The 16,946-nt window shown below is 47.3% G+C and overlaps 1 protein-coding gene across 1 annotated transcript; it reads left to right on the top strand.

The window, feature by feature from the left end:
• Positions 1–2,174: 2,174 nt before the first annotated feature.
• HPSE (heparanase) lies at positions 2,175–16,033 on the top strand (the record flags this gene model as incomplete). Its single annotated transcript, XM_050327349.1, is given in 13 exon segments — positions 2,175–2,209; positions 2,211–2,405; positions 4,345–4,490; positions 5,855–5,980; positions 6,256–6,429; positions 6,910–7,081; positions 7,681–7,728; positions 9,506–9,599; positions 10,150–10,256; positions 11,124–11,238; positions 12,930–13,048; positions 13,202–13,348; positions 14,073–16,033. Coding segments are annotated over 13 exon segments (1,638 nt in total), but the record flags the coding sequence as incomplete, so codon positions are not given.
• Positions 16,034–16,946: the final 913 nt, after the last annotated feature.

Raw genomic sequence — 16,946 nt, 5'->3', positions numbered from 1 at the left:
AGGCATTATTTTCCAGCTACGAGTGTTTGCAGGCTGCAGAAAACATAACACGTGCTAAACCTTATGTACACACATCTATTCACAGCGATTGAAACCACAACATAGGCTTGACCATTTGAAATACACACCTTGTGCCTCTGCTGTTTAGAAATACAGCACAGTGGTAAGTGATTTAAAACTCCTCTCCTCAAAGAAGTATATTGAGGAAATGAAGGCAGAAGTAGTGAATTCCAACAGGAAAAAAATTGTGCACAGGTTGCATCTCTCCTGACACCTGTTAACCTTTTCTGTACCTGTAGTAGCAACCCTAACTAGGTTTGCAGCAACGATTTATCACACACTTGAGCTACATTCTTATATCCTTGGTTTACTCATGGGGCTGGGTAGTTTGTGTGATGCTCCAGTCACCTGCTGATAGATGAATTATTCCTCTGGCTGACAGTCACCCCAGCCCTTCCTGGGGCGTAGGCATATAATTGGTGCTGCACCCCCAAAATGGGAAGCGTTACCCTGGCTAAGATATTGAGACAGTCAGGAGTGTCACTGATGTTTCCTTTTTGGCAGACTCATGGATGTGTTTATCAAAAACGGAGTTAATTTGGTCCAGTTCTTCTAGTTCTGGTGGAGAGTTACTTAATAGTACAAAAATGTAGAGCAAGCAGGAACAGGAAGGGCCAGGCAGGCGAGCACTTGAGCCACACTGATTAATGCTCCAGCTCCAATGTGCGTGGGAAGTGCTGCACCCAAATAAAGTAACAGATCTGCAGCCTGTTCCAGCAGAAAACTCCTTGAAAACAAACTCAGCAAGAAACATGGATGCTTCAGGATGAACTGACGCAGGTGTGAAATGTAATGGAGATGTAAAATGTAATTGTTTAAAAACTGCAAATTGGAAACATTCTTGCAGTCCAGAAAGCCAATATATATTCTAGGCTGCTCCAAAGGAAGCAAGACCTGCAGGTCCAGGGAACTGATTGTCTCCCTCTACCTCAGATTCCATCTGCGGTACTGCATCCAGCTCTGGGGCCCCCAAAATAAGAAGGTTATGGACCTCTTGGAATAAGTCCAGTGGAGGCCATGAAGATGATCAGAGGGCTGGAGCACCTTTCCTATGAAGACAGGATGAGAGAGCTGGGGTTGTTCAGTCTGGAGAAAAGAAGGCTCCAGAGAGACCTTATAGCACTTTTGAGTACCTAAAAGGGTATCTACAAGAGAGCTGGAGGGGGACTTTTTACAAGGACATGGTGTGATAGGACAAGAGCGGAATGGCCTTAAACTGAAGAAGGGTAGGTTTAGATCAGATGTTAGGAAGAAATTCTTTACTATGAGGGTGATGAGACTTGGAACAGGTTGCCCAGAGAGGTTGTGCATGCCCCATCCCTGGAAGTCTTCAAGGCCAGGTTGGATGGGGCTTTGAGCAACCTGGCCTAGTGGGAGGTGTCCCTGCCCATGGCAGGGGGGTTAGAACTATATGATCCTTAAGGTCCCTTCCAACCCAAATCATTCCATGATACTAAGCAATACCTGCTCCAAGGCTGCACCTGGCTGTTTCCCGACATGAGTCCCTGCAAGGTCAGGTGTCGCCGAAGAAGTTTTGCAGGGAACACCTTGGGGGCAGAGCCAGAGCACGCTTGAATCTTTATTGTAATCGTAATTCCAAGTTTAATGTTTCTGCAATTAAGAAATATCCCTGTTCCAACAGTGTTTGTTGCAGGGGGAGGTGGTTTTCATTCTGACCTGGCTGTGACTCGGTTTCCCACAGTGGAGGCCCGTGGCTGGGCTGTCAGCCCGACATTTTAGCCCTCGAGCAGCAGCGTTCAGCCTGCAGCGATTTCCGAGCCCGCTGTTTGTGCAGGCAGCTGCCCAGGGCCGCTCGGGCAGGGCGCGATGCTGTAAGAAGTGGCCGATCGGCTGCAAGGCTGCAAAGGCGTGAGCAGGCAAAGAAGCAGCTTGAAACACAGGTTCATTTTGCAATGGTTGAGGCAGCTGGGAGGGTTGAAGGTGCAAGGGCTGAGGCAGCTTCGGGTGTCTTGCCGCTGATTTGAGGCTCGAAGAGCAGGGCTGCGTTCCAACGATGCGACTGAAGCCCTAAAGCCGCTTCCAGAGGGTGAGGAGGGTCCTGCTCACGCCGGCCCCGTCCTTCCTGGCGGGGAGCTCGGGGCTGAACCCCTTGGCCCGCCCTCCGCGGGGGTGGTGCCGGTGGCGGCGGCGGGTCGGGAGCGAAGGATGCTGCTGCTGCCGCTGCTGCTGCCGCTGCTGCTGCCGGCGCTGGCGGGGGGGCAGCGGGCGGCGGTGCTTCGGCTGGGGCTCCGGGGCAGCCCCCGCGGCGAGGTGAGCCCGGATTTCCTCTCCCTTACTCTGGATGCCAGCCTGGCCCGGGATCCGCGCTTTGTCGCCTTGCTCAGGTGAGCCACCTCTCGCCTCCTTGGGAGAAGGAAAAAGGATCCTGGGGAGGGAAGAGGCACGGCGAAGGGGTTCCCCGGGGCAAGGGGAGAGGTACCTGGCAGGCAGAGAGGTTCTCAGCCACGGGGGTGCGGGGGGAACCCGGTCATCCCGGTGGGGAACCGACAAATGCTCTGCGGAGCGAGCTGGGGGGGAACGGGGAACCCCTCATCCCTGGAACTAGGGTCGGGAGAGGCTGCTGGATCCCCTGTGCTTCGGGATTCGCCAATTCCATCCTCCCGCGGCAGCAAGGCTGTACCTTCCGTGGGTGGATGCGGGGAAGGGGCAGCTCGGGGATAAACCTGGGAGAGAAGCTGCTTTGCGAGCAGAAAAAAAAGGAGCAGGAAACTGAGGGAACTGGGGTTGTTTGGCAAACGGAGGCTCAGGCGAGCTCTTTTACAACTACCGGAAAGGAGGTTGTAATGAGATGTGTGTCGGTCTCTTGACCCAGGTGACAAGTGACTGGTCGAGAGGAAACGGCATCAGGTTGCATCAGCGCAGGTTTAGATTGGATATTAAGAAAAGTAGGCATTGGAACAGGGAAGTGGTGGGATCACCATTCATGAAAGTGTTCAAAAAAACTATGGATGTGGCACATTGGGGCATAGTTTATGTGGTTTAGTGGTGAACATGGCAGTGCTGGGTTAATGTTTGGATTTTATGATCTTAGAGAGGTCTTTTTCAAGCTTAACAATTCTGTGATTCTACAGAGCAGAGGTGTTATGTGAGGAGGGGCTGGGGGCTGCTATCCCTGCTGTTCCGCAAGACAAAAATCATCTGAGCCCTCAGGTGGTTTGGCAGACTTTAGTCAACATAAATTCAAATAAATGCTGAGGAGGGTCTGTCACCATCAAAGCTGAACTGAAGAGATCCAACACACAAAGTCTTTTTTGTCCTAAACAACTCTAGGCTGCTGGGTGATGGTGTTCCCTGTCCGTTCTTTTGCCTCTGACCTCTCTTCTGCCTTTTCTTCCCTGCTTTTGCTCTAATTTTTTTTTTTTTTTCTTGGAAACTATCTTAATTCTTCCCTTTTCATCTCTCTGATCCCATTTTTTATACCCACAGTATTTCTCCAGTCCTGATTTCCCTCCTCCCACCACTTCCATCTTTTCTTCCTCACTGAGGTGGGGAGAAAGGTGCCACCATCTTTACTGGAAAGTGCTCAGGTCCCCAGCCTCCAGCCTCAACTGCCTTGGGGTTCATTCTGGGGCCAGCCCTGCCACCAAGAGGAGTGGGAAGTACTCAGTGGCCTCTAATCTGCTGTTTGTCACCACTGGGCAGATAGGGCTGATGTGCCTGGCATCCTCCGTCCCCCAGTGAGGGCTGGGTGTCGGTGCTGCACATCCTGCACGGAGTGTGTGCAAGTCACAGAGGCAGAGTTGTGTTCTTTTATGCACCTGCTTTGCTAAAGCTAGCACCTGCCCCAGCGTGGACTCCTAATCTTTCTTGGGTACAAAAAAGATTGCTTTGGCTGTTGTTGATTGAAATCGGGACTGATGATGTAAAGTCAGTTTTATGCCCACCTTCTCACAGGACTGTTATGTTAGTGTTGCACAAACAAAACCAAAAGATCTAGGGGACCGGGATGTTTAGGGAAAAAAAACCTGTTTTGAAATACTGCCTTACTTTTCCCCAAGGATTTGGATCCCTGTCTGTGCCCGTGTTCCCACAGGCACGTCTTCACCTTGTTTCCTTATCAATGCTCTCCTAGCTCACCTGGCCAGCAGTTTCCCTGTTGTACAGTGCAGAGAGCTGGGACACAGATCCAAGGAGGCATCAGGAGTGCCATGAGTGAACTGGATAGCCCTAAGTCACTGCAGCATATTCCTCCAAGTACTTCCCATGTTTAGCCTCTACACCAAAGCTACAGTGATTCTCTGTTTCTCAATGTTCCTTCCTCAGCAATCCCAAACTGCGTGCACTGGCGACAGCACTGTCCCCAGGCTTCCTGAGGTTCGGTGGCACTGAGACAGATTTTCTTATCTTTGATCCCAACAAAGATTCAACTTCAGAAGAAAAAATCCTCTGGGAACTTCAGGCACAGCAAGGTAAAACGGGCATCAACATGTTAGACTCGAAACCGTTCTGGGTTTAGGAGAGGACTTTGATGCAGGACGGGGATGCTGCAAGGGTACAGCAACAGTGCTGGGTGTCCTCCACAGGGTCATCATTCCTCTCCTTCATGGAGAGGAGATCCGTGGACCTTCAACACAGTTGGTGGGAAGAGCTATGCCAGCCATTGGAAAGTGAGAAAGAATGCAGGGGACTCATATCTGCCCTGGCATCTCTGCTGGGACTCTGCTGCCCTGTGCTTCTTGCAGCAGTCTTGGGACCTCCCCCACTGCCTGGGAAGTGTTCAAGGTCAGCACAAAAGCTGTGGCTTCATTATGAAAATTAAGTAACAGATGGAAGAAATAACCTGAGGAGAACAGAGTGTGTGATTTCTCTGTGCTGGCCAAAGCCAGAGAGCTAGGCTGGGGGTGCAGCCTTGCTCTCCTGTCTCTTTGACAGGGCAAGCATGGACCCACTGGACCACTGCCAACTTCTTGAGCTTGGTATTTTCTCTTTAAACAGTAGCAAAAGCACATAAATCCTTCTAGAGTTGTTTCCAGTGAAAAATTTCCCATCTGTTCCTGTGGTACATAGCTCAACAGTGCAATCATACCTTACTGTACAACCAGGGATGCTCGGTTTTGAGGTCGAGTGGTACTTTTCCCCTCATATCACCTCACTAAGTAGCTGCCTCCTGAGACCCTGGCTCGTGCCTTCCTCTCTTTAGGAAGAGGAACCATTCCAGGTTGTGGCTTGTTCCTGGTTTGCGTGCCAAGAAAAAAACATGAGCTTTGAAAAACAAGTGTCTCATGACTCCTGCCAGCCTTGCTGCCAGAGCCATGAAGGGAATTCAGCGCTTTCCTCTGCACAGGACGGGCAGTGCAGGAAGCATTGCCCCGTTTGTGGCCCCAGCAAGATGGGCTATGATCCCTGCCACACCACTGCGTGCCAGGACAACTTATCTGCTCCTTGGGCATGGCAGCCCACGCTTTACCAGGTCACCGGAACGAGGGTTTCTGGATGGTGCTCCAAACAAAACAGTTTATTGGGGGCTGACTGACACAATACCAGCTTACAAAAGCGCAGCTCAGTCTTCCTCACCCCACTATCTCCATCACCTCAAACTGAAAAATATGCATTTTTTTACGTAGTGTCTATTGATGCATTAAGCCAGCCCTCTTTTCCTATGTGGTTATTGCTATGAAAGCGGTGGTGCGTTTCACAGAAGTGCGTGACCAGCTCCCAGCCTGGCACCAAGGAACTGTGCCTCCTCCTGAGGGATGCAGCCCCTCATGTGTTGGACCCTGGCTGTGCAGGTGAGGAGTTAGGAGTTAATTCCTATCAACCTTCTACCCTACAGAGGCTTGTGGCTCAACGCCTGTATTCTCTGCTGTTGAGAAGTTGCTGCTGGTCCAGTGGCCCAGCCAGGAGAAGCTGATTCTTGCTGAGCAGAACCGGAAAAAGCACAAAAACACCACCATTACAAGTAAGACTTTGATGGATTTCTCTGTAGGGTTTATAAACAAGGAGGTGCAAATCTCTGCCCCACAGTAAAAGGCTTGTAGGCTGCTAGGAGCTGAAACCACTGAAAAATAAACATTTCATCCCCTTAGCAAAATATTCAAAGAACTCTTTTTCTACTGTTTGCACATCTGCAGCATCAGACTAAATAAATACGGGCAGCACAACTGTTGCTTGGCTGGAGCTCAATTAGCACAGTGTAACCTTGAGATAAGCATCCTCCCTTTCTCCTCTGTGCAGAAAATACCCTGGATATTCTCTACAGCTTTGCAAACTGCTCAGGGTTTCACCTGATCTTTGGACTCAACGCCTTGCTGCGGAAAGGTGGTTTGCAGTGGGACAGCTCGAACGCCCAGGCGCTGCTGGACTACTGTGCCTCACAGAGCTACAACATCTCCTGGGAGCTAGGGAATGGTAAGTGCAAAGCCAGCTTGTTGGCCAGGCCAGCCATCACCTGGGAAAGTACCACCACAGGGTACAGGCTGGTATCCCAGTTTTGGGTGTTTGGGATGATGGCACATAAAGGCAAAGTGATGTTTTATTAAGAAACGTTAAGGTCTTAATTTTGCAAGGAGGGATTTCACGAGAAGATACAACAAATGAGAAAATTGAGGTGATTTTGCTGCTCCTACCAAGGCTTTTAGATCAGGTGAACAGTATTCCTCAAGGTGCAGCATGTCACCTAAGGAGACTGGCTGGGACGGAGTGCTGGAGAGCAGCACGCTGCGTTCCCCCAGGCTTTTGATCTCATGCTTACTACCTCCAAATATCTCACTCATACCCTGCCAGATCAGGTGAAGCCTTAGGGGACTGGTGCTCCCCACGTGGAACAAGCTGCCCTATTTTGTGTCCCAGAACTAGAGCAGGGCGTTGACGTGTGCGTGTCTTTCCCAGAGCCCAACAGCTTCAGGAAGAAATCTGGCATCCACATCGATGGCTCCCAGCTAGGGCAAGATTTTATTCACTTACGCCAGCTTCTGAATAACTACACCCTCTACCAGCACGCAAAGCTCTACGGTCCTGATGTGGGGCAGCCCCGGAAGCACACACAGAGACTGCTCAGAAGGTAGGGCTGTGGGGCACCAGCAGCACCCTCCAGGGTGGGGCAGGTGAGGATAGTGGTACTTTGTCTGCATCCAGATGCAGGGGGGCATGAGGACACACCTGGGCAGGGTTTTAAGGATTTTCTGTTCCAAATCAATAGCACGGATGTACAAATGGACAGACATGGCCTATTTGAGAACAATTTTATTGCATTTTTTCTTAAATTATAAACATGGATTTTTTTCCCCTTGTCTGAGGACAGCTAAAGCCTTACCTGCATGCATGAGCTCAAGGCTTAAATATTCAGCCAGTTGAAACTCAGCTGCTGGCAGCATGTCAGTGATCTGCATGCTTTTCCACTGAGTGCTGGTTCTACTGCTGTGCTAACAAGGGCTTTTTGCCCTAGAAACACCTGTGTGTTAAACATTAATTCATCCTCCAAGCAATCTGCTGAGGCAGCCAGGCTGCCCAAAGGCTGTGGTTCCAAAGCATTCACCATCACTGCCGGCAGCCGGGGGCAGAGGGGAGGGCTGTGCATGGTGGCTCACTTGTGGGAGGGCCACGACCCATCACCAGCGCCTCCTAACCCCCTGCTCTTCACCACATTCCCTCTGGTTGCAGCTTCCTGAAATCGGGAGGGAAGGTGATCGACTCTGTCACGTGGCACCAGTAAGTACCACTTGGATGCCATTGTCACTCTGATTATTCCCTGTTTTCTTTACAAAATGTCAATTTGAACATGTCACTGGGAAGGAGGGGGGTGAAATACCCTTTTCAGCAGTTCCTCAGGGGCCTCTCCACAAACTTCTCTGTTCAGAATAAGAGATGAGTTGAGGGAGCATGTTAGAGAAGTGCAGACAGCCTCCAAAGAGGCTACTTTCTAGCAGAGACCCAAAAGCAGTGGTCATGGGTTGTAACACAAGCACAGCTGCAGGGAATGCAATGTGTGCAAGTCAGTCCTTTTGCTTGCTAAATATGTGCCTGGAGAAAAACAGAAGTGGGAAGTGGGGAAAAAAGATGACATAGCAGCTTTTCTTCTCACAGGAGTGTGAGGGGTTACGTCAGTCATGGCTCTCCCCGGCACGAGGAGAGTTTCTGCAGCAGTTGAGCCTTTTTGCACACGCATTTCAACACCTACCAAAAGCTAGTGAGACCTGAGCTGCAGTCCTGGTTGTTTCAAAGCTCCAAGCTGCCACCCCCTGCAAATAAAATGCACTGTCCCGTGGCAAGAAGGGAGCTGATGTATTATGTGCTGCCCTTTTTCTCTCTATTTATCTCTTCTTGATATAAATGAAAAGCCCTGCAGGTCTGGCTGACCCGTACCCATGGGGAAAGGATAGTAGCTTCTCCTGTTCCCTTAGGTTTGCTCTCCAAGCGAGTCTGGGCTCTGTATGGGTAACTGGCCCTCAGATCCCACCCGCAGTGCAAGCAGCACAGGCACAGTCCCAGCCCTTTGCTCTTGTGCCTGGCTTACCTATGCAGGTTTAAAAGGCTCCAGTGGCAAGTTGGCCCCGGGGCACCTGCCATGAACCCCTCATGTCTGAAAGTCATTTCTGTGTGAAGGCAGGTTTTTTTCCAGAGTCAAATGCAGCACGGTGACGTGCAGCAATCAGGTGAGAGTTGGAAAAGATGCATATACTTATATTATATATGAGTGTATGTATATATATATATGTATATATATATATGTATGACTTGCCTATGCATTTTGAGCTGCTAGAAAACATGAAACTTGTCCTCTCCCCTCCCTGGGCTGTTCTTGCCCTGTGGCTTGCCTTTGCTTTAAGTGGACATGTGTTATTTTCTTTACTAATTTAGGATTATCAGGTTTTAGCTTCCTGTTGTGGCTGGAAGACTTCAGCTACTTCTAGTAGGACTAAGTGACAGCACAATGAAATGCAAAAACCACAAGGATCCCATTTCCCATTCTTTATTTGGAAAAACCAGACTTAAAAGTTCTACTGCTCCTGGTGGAGGCCAACCTTCATCCCATAAGGATGGCTACATCCTCTTCCCCTCCAAATGACCAAAATATTCCAACAGAGGGGCAGAAGCTGGGATCTGATATTTTTAATGTATAACCTGATACAGTAATGCAAGTAATCACATAGGAGTGTTGGACTCCTCAGTAAGAGAAGATCTGCAGAAGCTGGCTCTTACCCAGTGATGTTTTCCTAATTCTAAATGAGTAGATGCAAACAAACCTACTACTTCTGCTCTTGGAGATCTCTGTGATATCCTGCCTCCATCGAGGTAATTATATCCAACAGTCCCTTAAATACAAATGAAATATCTACACATTTGGAAAACAAAAGAAGAAAAAGACCTGGACAAAAAAATAGTGCTGTGGATAAATGTATCAAGCAGCTGAATACTTTTGGTAGTATTTTGTACCACTTGTGGTATTTTTCCTTAATTTTGGCTATGTTCTTTTTCCCACTTTCAGTTACTATGTGAATGGACGGAGTGCAACAAGGAGGGATTTCTTGAGCCCTGAAGTGCTGGATACCTTTGCCACAGCCATACACGAAGTCCTGGAGGTGCCTTGTCCTGTTCAATCATTCCTATGTTCAGCTTTCCAGGGGTCAGCAAACATTCCAGAATAAAGTACAATTCCTTATAAGCAATGAACAGGGGTCCTCAAAGCTTGGGTGCTGCTGACATTGAAAACATCACACACCTACAACATTCCCATTTATTGAGGTAGTTGTTACTCAGGGATGTAATTTATGGTCATTCCACCCCCCACCTCCTTTTTTTTTTTTCGTATTTTTTGATCCTGAGAACGTTATAACTTAGAATGCAGCACTACTCAGCTGCTACAATCCAGGACCTGGATTTTAGCAATGTTTACCTTATTTCATATGGTTTTTTTGAGGTTTACAAGGTTTTTTTGAGGGAGTGTGATGTAAATCTACTTCTAGTCCTTTTGATCAAAATTTCTGTGACATCCCATCTCATCTGGTGATATCCCTTAAATGCAAACAACATACAAATCTTTTGGCTAAAGCACAAAATTTCAATTATTTCAGTAGCCCCAAAACTTAACTGTTGTCTCTTTCTCTTCTTCCCTAATGCTAAACCGGCCAGATTGTTGATGGGACCGTGCCCAACAAGAAGGTCTGGCTGGGAGAGACGAGCTCTGCCTATGGAGGGGGAGCTCCCAGACTGTCCAACACTTATGTTGCTGGCTTTATGTGAGTGCCATCTCCCAGGTGTGGGGGAATTACACATTTCACCTGCTGAAGGGGCTGTGTACCTGCACCACGGGAGGAACGTGGCTTCCTCAGGCTTCCTGGGGAGTGCAAGCAATGGGTGGGTTAAGGATTGTAACCCTCCCACCACTCCCTCTGTGCTGTGCCTGAGGTTCACTGTACGCCCAGGCAACAGCAGATTCCCATAGGAAACAGGGGATGAGAAGTACGAGAAGCCTTCAAATCTGCAATGCCAGCTCTGTCCTTTTGTGAGGAAGGAAAGTCATTCATGGCACAGATGTCCTTTTCTGATGCCATCCTTTGACCGCTATGAAATAACGAATCTAAATAATTTTCTTCAAGGACACCAACTGTAGCATTTTGTTGAAATTGAAGAACTCGTGCTTTTATTAGCACTTTGATCAGTTTGCACATTCAAGGAGATAAAATTGCATTGGAATGTGATGACCTTTAAATCAAGGTCCAATAGGCCGCCAAGTCAAAGATCATTAACAACAGGCAACCTTGTCATTGGTGTGATGATTTCCCTCAGCCTTCAGACCCTTGGCCTTCCTTCAGGACCCCTGGCTCCCTTCAGGAGCTTCGACTGCCGCTCCTGTTTTCCACTGCCTGCAAACAAGGGAGTAGAGCAACTCTTCCCACCAACTCAGACTTCCAGAGGTGGTCTGGAATCATTTTTTAATGTAATCATGCAAGATTTGAATTGAAATTAGTTGTGTGATTTTAAGGAAATCAGCATCATATGGTAATTTTTGCTTTTCTGCTTCCCAAGCTGGTTGGAGAGGGGCAATAGAGTACAACTGAGGTCAGCAATGTAAGCTACATGGTATTTGCCTCATTTTTCGGCAGGTGGTTGGACAAACTTGGGCTTTCAGCCAGGGAAGGGATTGATGTGGTGATGAGACAGGTTTTCTTCGGTGCAGGGACCTACCACCTGGTGGATGCCAACTTTGAGCCTTTGCCGGTACGTAAGGAACCCCCTAACACCACCTGAATGCTGCAGGTACTTCTGCACAGGCAACTCTGGCTGGGGAGGTACAAGTCAGCTATTTTAACAACACCTTTTTTTGTTAAATAGTCACAGTTATCCTTGTACCTAAAGTTATCTGGTTTCATTATGGGTTAACATATTATATATATATTGTATATACAAGATATTTAGTGCAACTGCAGGGATGCAGCCACTCTTCAGCACAGCAGAGACTGATCTGTGCAACATGATGCTCTAGTTTGTATACAGATACTTCTGGAGCTCTCAAGGCTTTTCTAGATGGACTGTTTTTCTTAAGAGTACTCCTCAACTGAGTGATGGGAAATTTTTAAACAGAAGTGATGCGAGGTATTAAAATAAATTAAATCCCAGGTGAAAACCGGGACAACACGAAGTCAAGATGCAAGCATTTTGTAGGTCATGAGCATATCCAGCCTTTGGTAGTGGCTGAAGAATAATCAAATTGAAATATACATTTAGTATAGTTTGATTATTAGGAAATAACATTCTGTTGTGATGAAACTTCATTATTTGAACTATACATTGTTCTTGCATCTACAGCATGTTTCTTTGTACTACTAGCACTTAGCTTGGGGTGAGAGGGTAGAATCTTTCTTTTTAGCTTTCCTCTTATTTTTCTGCTTCCAAATTGCGATTTTCACAGATGGCCATAGAGACCACCTGAAAGAAAACCCAGCAGATGGGGATTTTCCATCCTGGTTGTTCAGATGGTCCTCATGCCAGAGGCTGCATTGTCAGGCTTGTTGCTTTGGGCTTTTTATTCCCTCAGTTAAAATAGGTTTAATTTGGACTGAAACCATGTGCCTTGTTCCTCACCTACAGGCAGTAGATACAGGCAGATGCTAATCAAGCTGATCGTGCCTCTGAGGCAGGGAAATCCAGCAGTTCCAGCAGTTGTAGTTAGCACAGAAATGAAGAAGCACAGCAGCGTCAGAAGGCTGCACCTCCTTGCAGAGGGGCTGTACATGAAGGCTGATAGAAGAAGTAATTTCCTGGCTCATGGTGAGTCAGGAGAGAAACACAACAGTTCTCCTTCTAGAAAAACCTCGAAGACAGACAGATTTGCTGGGAGAAGCTCTTTGAAAGCCTGGAAAGACCTGGAAAAAATGAGTTTGCACTGGGCATCACCCTGGTCTGAGGCATCCTCCTGGGATGTCAGAGGATGCACTCCTGACTGGGGTTCAGAAATCAACTCTGAGACCTATTCAAAAGTGCTAGTGAAAGGGGTTAGAGTTGTTGGGGGCTTCTTCCTGTGCCTGTGCCTTAGGCACAAGCTTTCCTGCAGGAAGGTCAGCTTATTCCCTGCATTCAGCCTTGAGGTGCTACAGAGCCCTGAAAAAGGGCATTTCCAAAATATAAACAGTCTCTCCCTGGTAGGAGGAGCTCCAAGAGTTGCATATGAAGGGGAAAATGACTTTAAGGTACCTTGTAAACACGGCTGTTCTGCAGGTTGGAGGCAGGTTTCCTCTTTAGTTGTGCTGCTTGTGGGAATTTAAACAGATACGGTGAAAAAAAAACTTGGTAAAGCAAAAAGCTATGGGTAAAACACCCCTGAAACTGGAGCAAAATGAACATTCTGTCAGGCACCATGTGGAGTACCTGGCATGTACACAAGGGCTTACATGTGTTTTTGTGCCTCCCAGGACTACTGGCTCTCACTGCTCTACAAGAAGTTGGTGGGTACCAAGGTGCTGCAGGTCAGCCTGGCAGGAGCCAATGAGAGGAAGCTCCGTGTCTACCTCCACTGCACGAACACTCTCAAGTAAGCCTCCAGAGAGGGCAAAATACCCCAAAAACTGAGCCCATGGCCACCCCCAGGCCAACAAACGCGATTTGGGACAGTGCAAGGTCGCACATCATTTATGTGAAACCTCTTTCTCTCCTGATCCCCACCATCATTTCTCTTGCCTTGCAGCCCTAAGTACAGAGAAGGGGACGTGACGCTGTTTGTCCTAAACCTCTACAACATTACCCAGCATTTGCAGCTACCAGATTACCTATCCAGCAAGCATGTGGATCAGTACCTCTTACTGCCTCATGGCAAAGAGAATATACTTTCCAGGTAAGTGTGCAATTCCTCCCGTCCCTGTGAAAAGGACTGTGAGTAGAGGGTAGATGGTCTTTAAAACCTCCCCTTGTTCAATTTGCAAGGGGGAGGAAGAGGTTACCATTCAGTCATCTGTATTTTTTTCAGTAAAATCTAACTTCTGTTTAATCAGGTCTCCTAAACTCAGGCTGCTGAAAGCTTGCTAAGGTACAAGGACACTTACTTGATGTTAATTGGGAAGTTTTTTTCTAGCAGGCTTCAGGGCTCTGGACCAGCTGCTAAAGACCTTTTTCTTTTGCACAAGCACAGGAATATTGCTTTCCCAAGTGCTGGCTCCTGATTTACAGCAACGTGTTCAGGCTCTGCATGTTGGGGATTTTTTTTTCTTTTTTTTTCTTTTTTTTCTGTTATTGCTAATGCATCTGCACAGGAAGGATCTTCTCCACGGGCATAGAAGATACCTTCATAATTACAGGAGAAAAGGCAATTAAAATATGTACTTTTCAAAGCCTGCTTTGCTCTTACCTCACTGGAAGACTAAGAAACATCTAGTTTTCATTGTGTGTGTGCTACCACTCTAAAGGACTCCTTGCAGAGAGAGTGCTGCAGATGCTCTTCCCTCTAGGGAAGTTTAGTTTGCCTTTGGGCTGAGTTAATGTTTGCACTCAGATCCAGAGCTATTTGTGCTCGATGGCAAACAGAGCACAGCTGCCCAAACAGTCTCTCTGTCTCCCTCCAGGTCTATTGAGCTGAATGGCCATGTGCTACGGATGGTGGATGACAAAACATTGCCAGAGCTTATCGAAAAGCCCCTTGGTCCCGGCAGTGTACTCGGACTCCCAGCCTTCTCTTACGGTTTTTATGTTATCAAAAACGCCAAAGCTGTTGCTTGCATTTAAATGGTTAATACACACATGCAGGATAAATGTAAAGCACTTGGCTAGTAGGGGATTTTAATCCTAGAAACTCACATTTTTACTGTGGGATTTAATTCTAGTAAGGGATGCAAATGTGGCAGCACTGGTACGATCTGTGGGCTGGGGAAGACATGAGGGCCCACTGGGTAATTTGAACGTGAAAGAGGCTTGTTCAGCTCCCAGGAGAATTATCCAGGTAAAGCAAGACCAGGCAGGGGCTGGTTTTGCTCTTGGTCCAGCCTGTGTCGCTGCACTTGAGCAGGGGGCCCTTCTCCACGCCACGCACAGAGACACAGCAGCTTCTCACACTGTGCTTGGGGCTCTGCCAGCCTGGAAACTGCAATCCCCCTCTCCCTCTTGTTTCTGCAAGCACAGCTCTAAGAGCAGTCTCTTGAAAAGCTTGCCTTCAGAAAGGATGAACAGGGTTTTTATTTTAGCTGTACAGCTGTGACTCTGCCTGTACCATGTGGGGAAGCCCGAGAAGGCGTTGTGATTGCTGAGGGCATCTTGAGTTGGAAACTGTGCACATGGAAAGCAAACCAAGGACAGAGCGCCTGCAGGTGGAAAGACCTCGAAGAGAAACCAGGTCCTCTATCAGGTTTGGGGAGGTACTACACATTTTTCCCAAGCTAGTTGAGTTCAGTCACAAGATGGAGCTGTGGCCATGTGCCTTCCAAAGGCAAGTTTTTGACACACGAAATGCAGGCTGTTCCTGTGGGATAGTCTACCTCTGCCATAATGTGCATTCAATCCCTGCAAGGAAAGGAGAGGAGCCCACCAGCACCCCTCTGTGGTCAGTGGGCTGCATGGTGAGAGTTCACAACTCCTCAACTTTCACCACCCCACAGTCAGTTCAGCCGGAAAAGACTTTCCTGAACCTTCAGGTGAAGCTCTTTCTGCTTTAGTCTCCCTAATTCACTCAGGTGTCTTCGAGGAAATGGAATAATAATGAGGCCAAGCAAGCCACTCACGCCTCAACCATTAGAGGGACGTCAATGGCCTTAGAGATCCTGGGGACAAAACTCCCAGCCAGGCCGACATCCTTCCCACTGGGAAAATAGCCATTTTGGCCAGAAATCTGTGTTGGTGGTGGCTTTTCTCCCCAGCTGTGCCTTCCCCATGCACACCCTGTTGCAGTTCCATGTGCCACCGGCCACTGGTCTGCTGGATAACAAAAGGTCTCAGACAATACCTGTGGCCTCCCACACATATTTATTTCCATCTGCTTTTCTTGAAGATATGTAACCCCCACGACTGTCAATGCTGTATGATATTGCGAGCACAGCAGGGGCAAAACAACACCGCACCACTGTACTTCCCTTTTTAAGCTTTAAAAAGATGCTACCAGCCACATGGGGTTTCAGCTCAGGGCAGGGAAGCTTTTTTAATGAGAGGACTTCAAAAACAGATGTACTTTTGTAGCTGTGATGAAAACCTGCACAATAAAAAGATTAAAGTTCAGTGTGTCAAAGGACTGTTTGTTTGCATCCACAGAGTAGATGCATTCTTTGAAAGTTTATGTGTCAGGGCATAAAACATATCAGAAATGAGAAAGGCTGTTTGTTTACATTGTCCAGGTTCCATAAAAGAAGTGAAGAGAGTGTAAGATGGAGTGAAAAGTCTTACATAAAGTCAACATAAAGTTAATAATTTATTATTATTGTTATTATTATTATGTAATTTACAACTAAAACATAAAAGTTATTATTTGCCTGGTAGCTTCTTTTTAGAACTTTCCTAACAATTTTGTTTATTACAGTGCTTGTGACTTTTATATTTGAAGATTTTAATTAAAGTGATTTATACCAGCTTTTGGCAATCTTTGGGGGTTTTTTAAAACTTCTTTTTGACATACTGATACCACAACGCTCCCTACTTTTCTTTCGGTCATACATACATCACCTGTACTTTGTTTGGTTACCAACAAGAGTACCCAAACACATAAAAATTAAAGAAATCATACCCAGTTTGGTGTGTTTCAATTGCAGTTGACCACCAGTTCAGACGTCCTCCACCCCCAGGTCTGACTCGGACTCAACACATGTGTTGGTGACTGGCACACAGGAGCTATTAGGAGCGGCACAGGGATGTCCAGGCATGCAAAGGACAGCACATGGCATGGATCTTCAAAGGGTGGGGTTTACAGCTCACATGTAAATGCCTTCAACTTTAAAAGCTCTCTACACACACCCAGGTGACTTCTCTTTATGAAGCACTGTATATTTAGCTGATAGCTGCTGTTAGTTCTACACAAACAAAGCAGGAAGGAGATAAGTGAAGGGGACTGGAAAGATGCAGGATCCCAGCACACCAACAAAGGTACTATCTCAAACAGAACCAAACATCACCCTGACAGGGCCTGTCTGCAGCAGCAATGCCTGCCCCACAGAGCACCTGGTCTCTGGGGCTTTTCTTCCTTTGTGAATGTTGTAAACCTTGAATATGTGTGTGTGTATACTTACTTGAGAACACGGACAATTGTTGTATCTCGCACACATTCCAATTTATCTTTCCAGTTTTGACTCTGGAGGTCGGATTACTCACCTGGACTTTACTGTAGGTTTTACTTCCTGGTAGCTGGAGTAAGTTGCACCGTAAGACTTTTGTACATTTGTACTTTTGTACTTTTGTATATTTGTTGTACGTGAAAATAAAGAAACTGATAATCTCCTCAGAGCCAGGAGCAATTTGACCAT

This window comes from Myiozetetes cayanensis, unplaced genomic scaffold (genome assembly GCF_022539395.1).
Source record: "Myiozetetes cayanensis isolate MyiCay16 unplaced genomic scaffold, myiCay2020 scf33, whole genome shotgun sequence".
NCBI lineage: Eukaryota > Metazoa > Chordata > Aves > Passeriformes > Tyrannidae > Myiozetetes > Myiozetetes cayanensis.
Note: the sequence above shows the minus strand (reverse complement) of the source record. Positions and strands in the feature narration are given on the sequence as shown.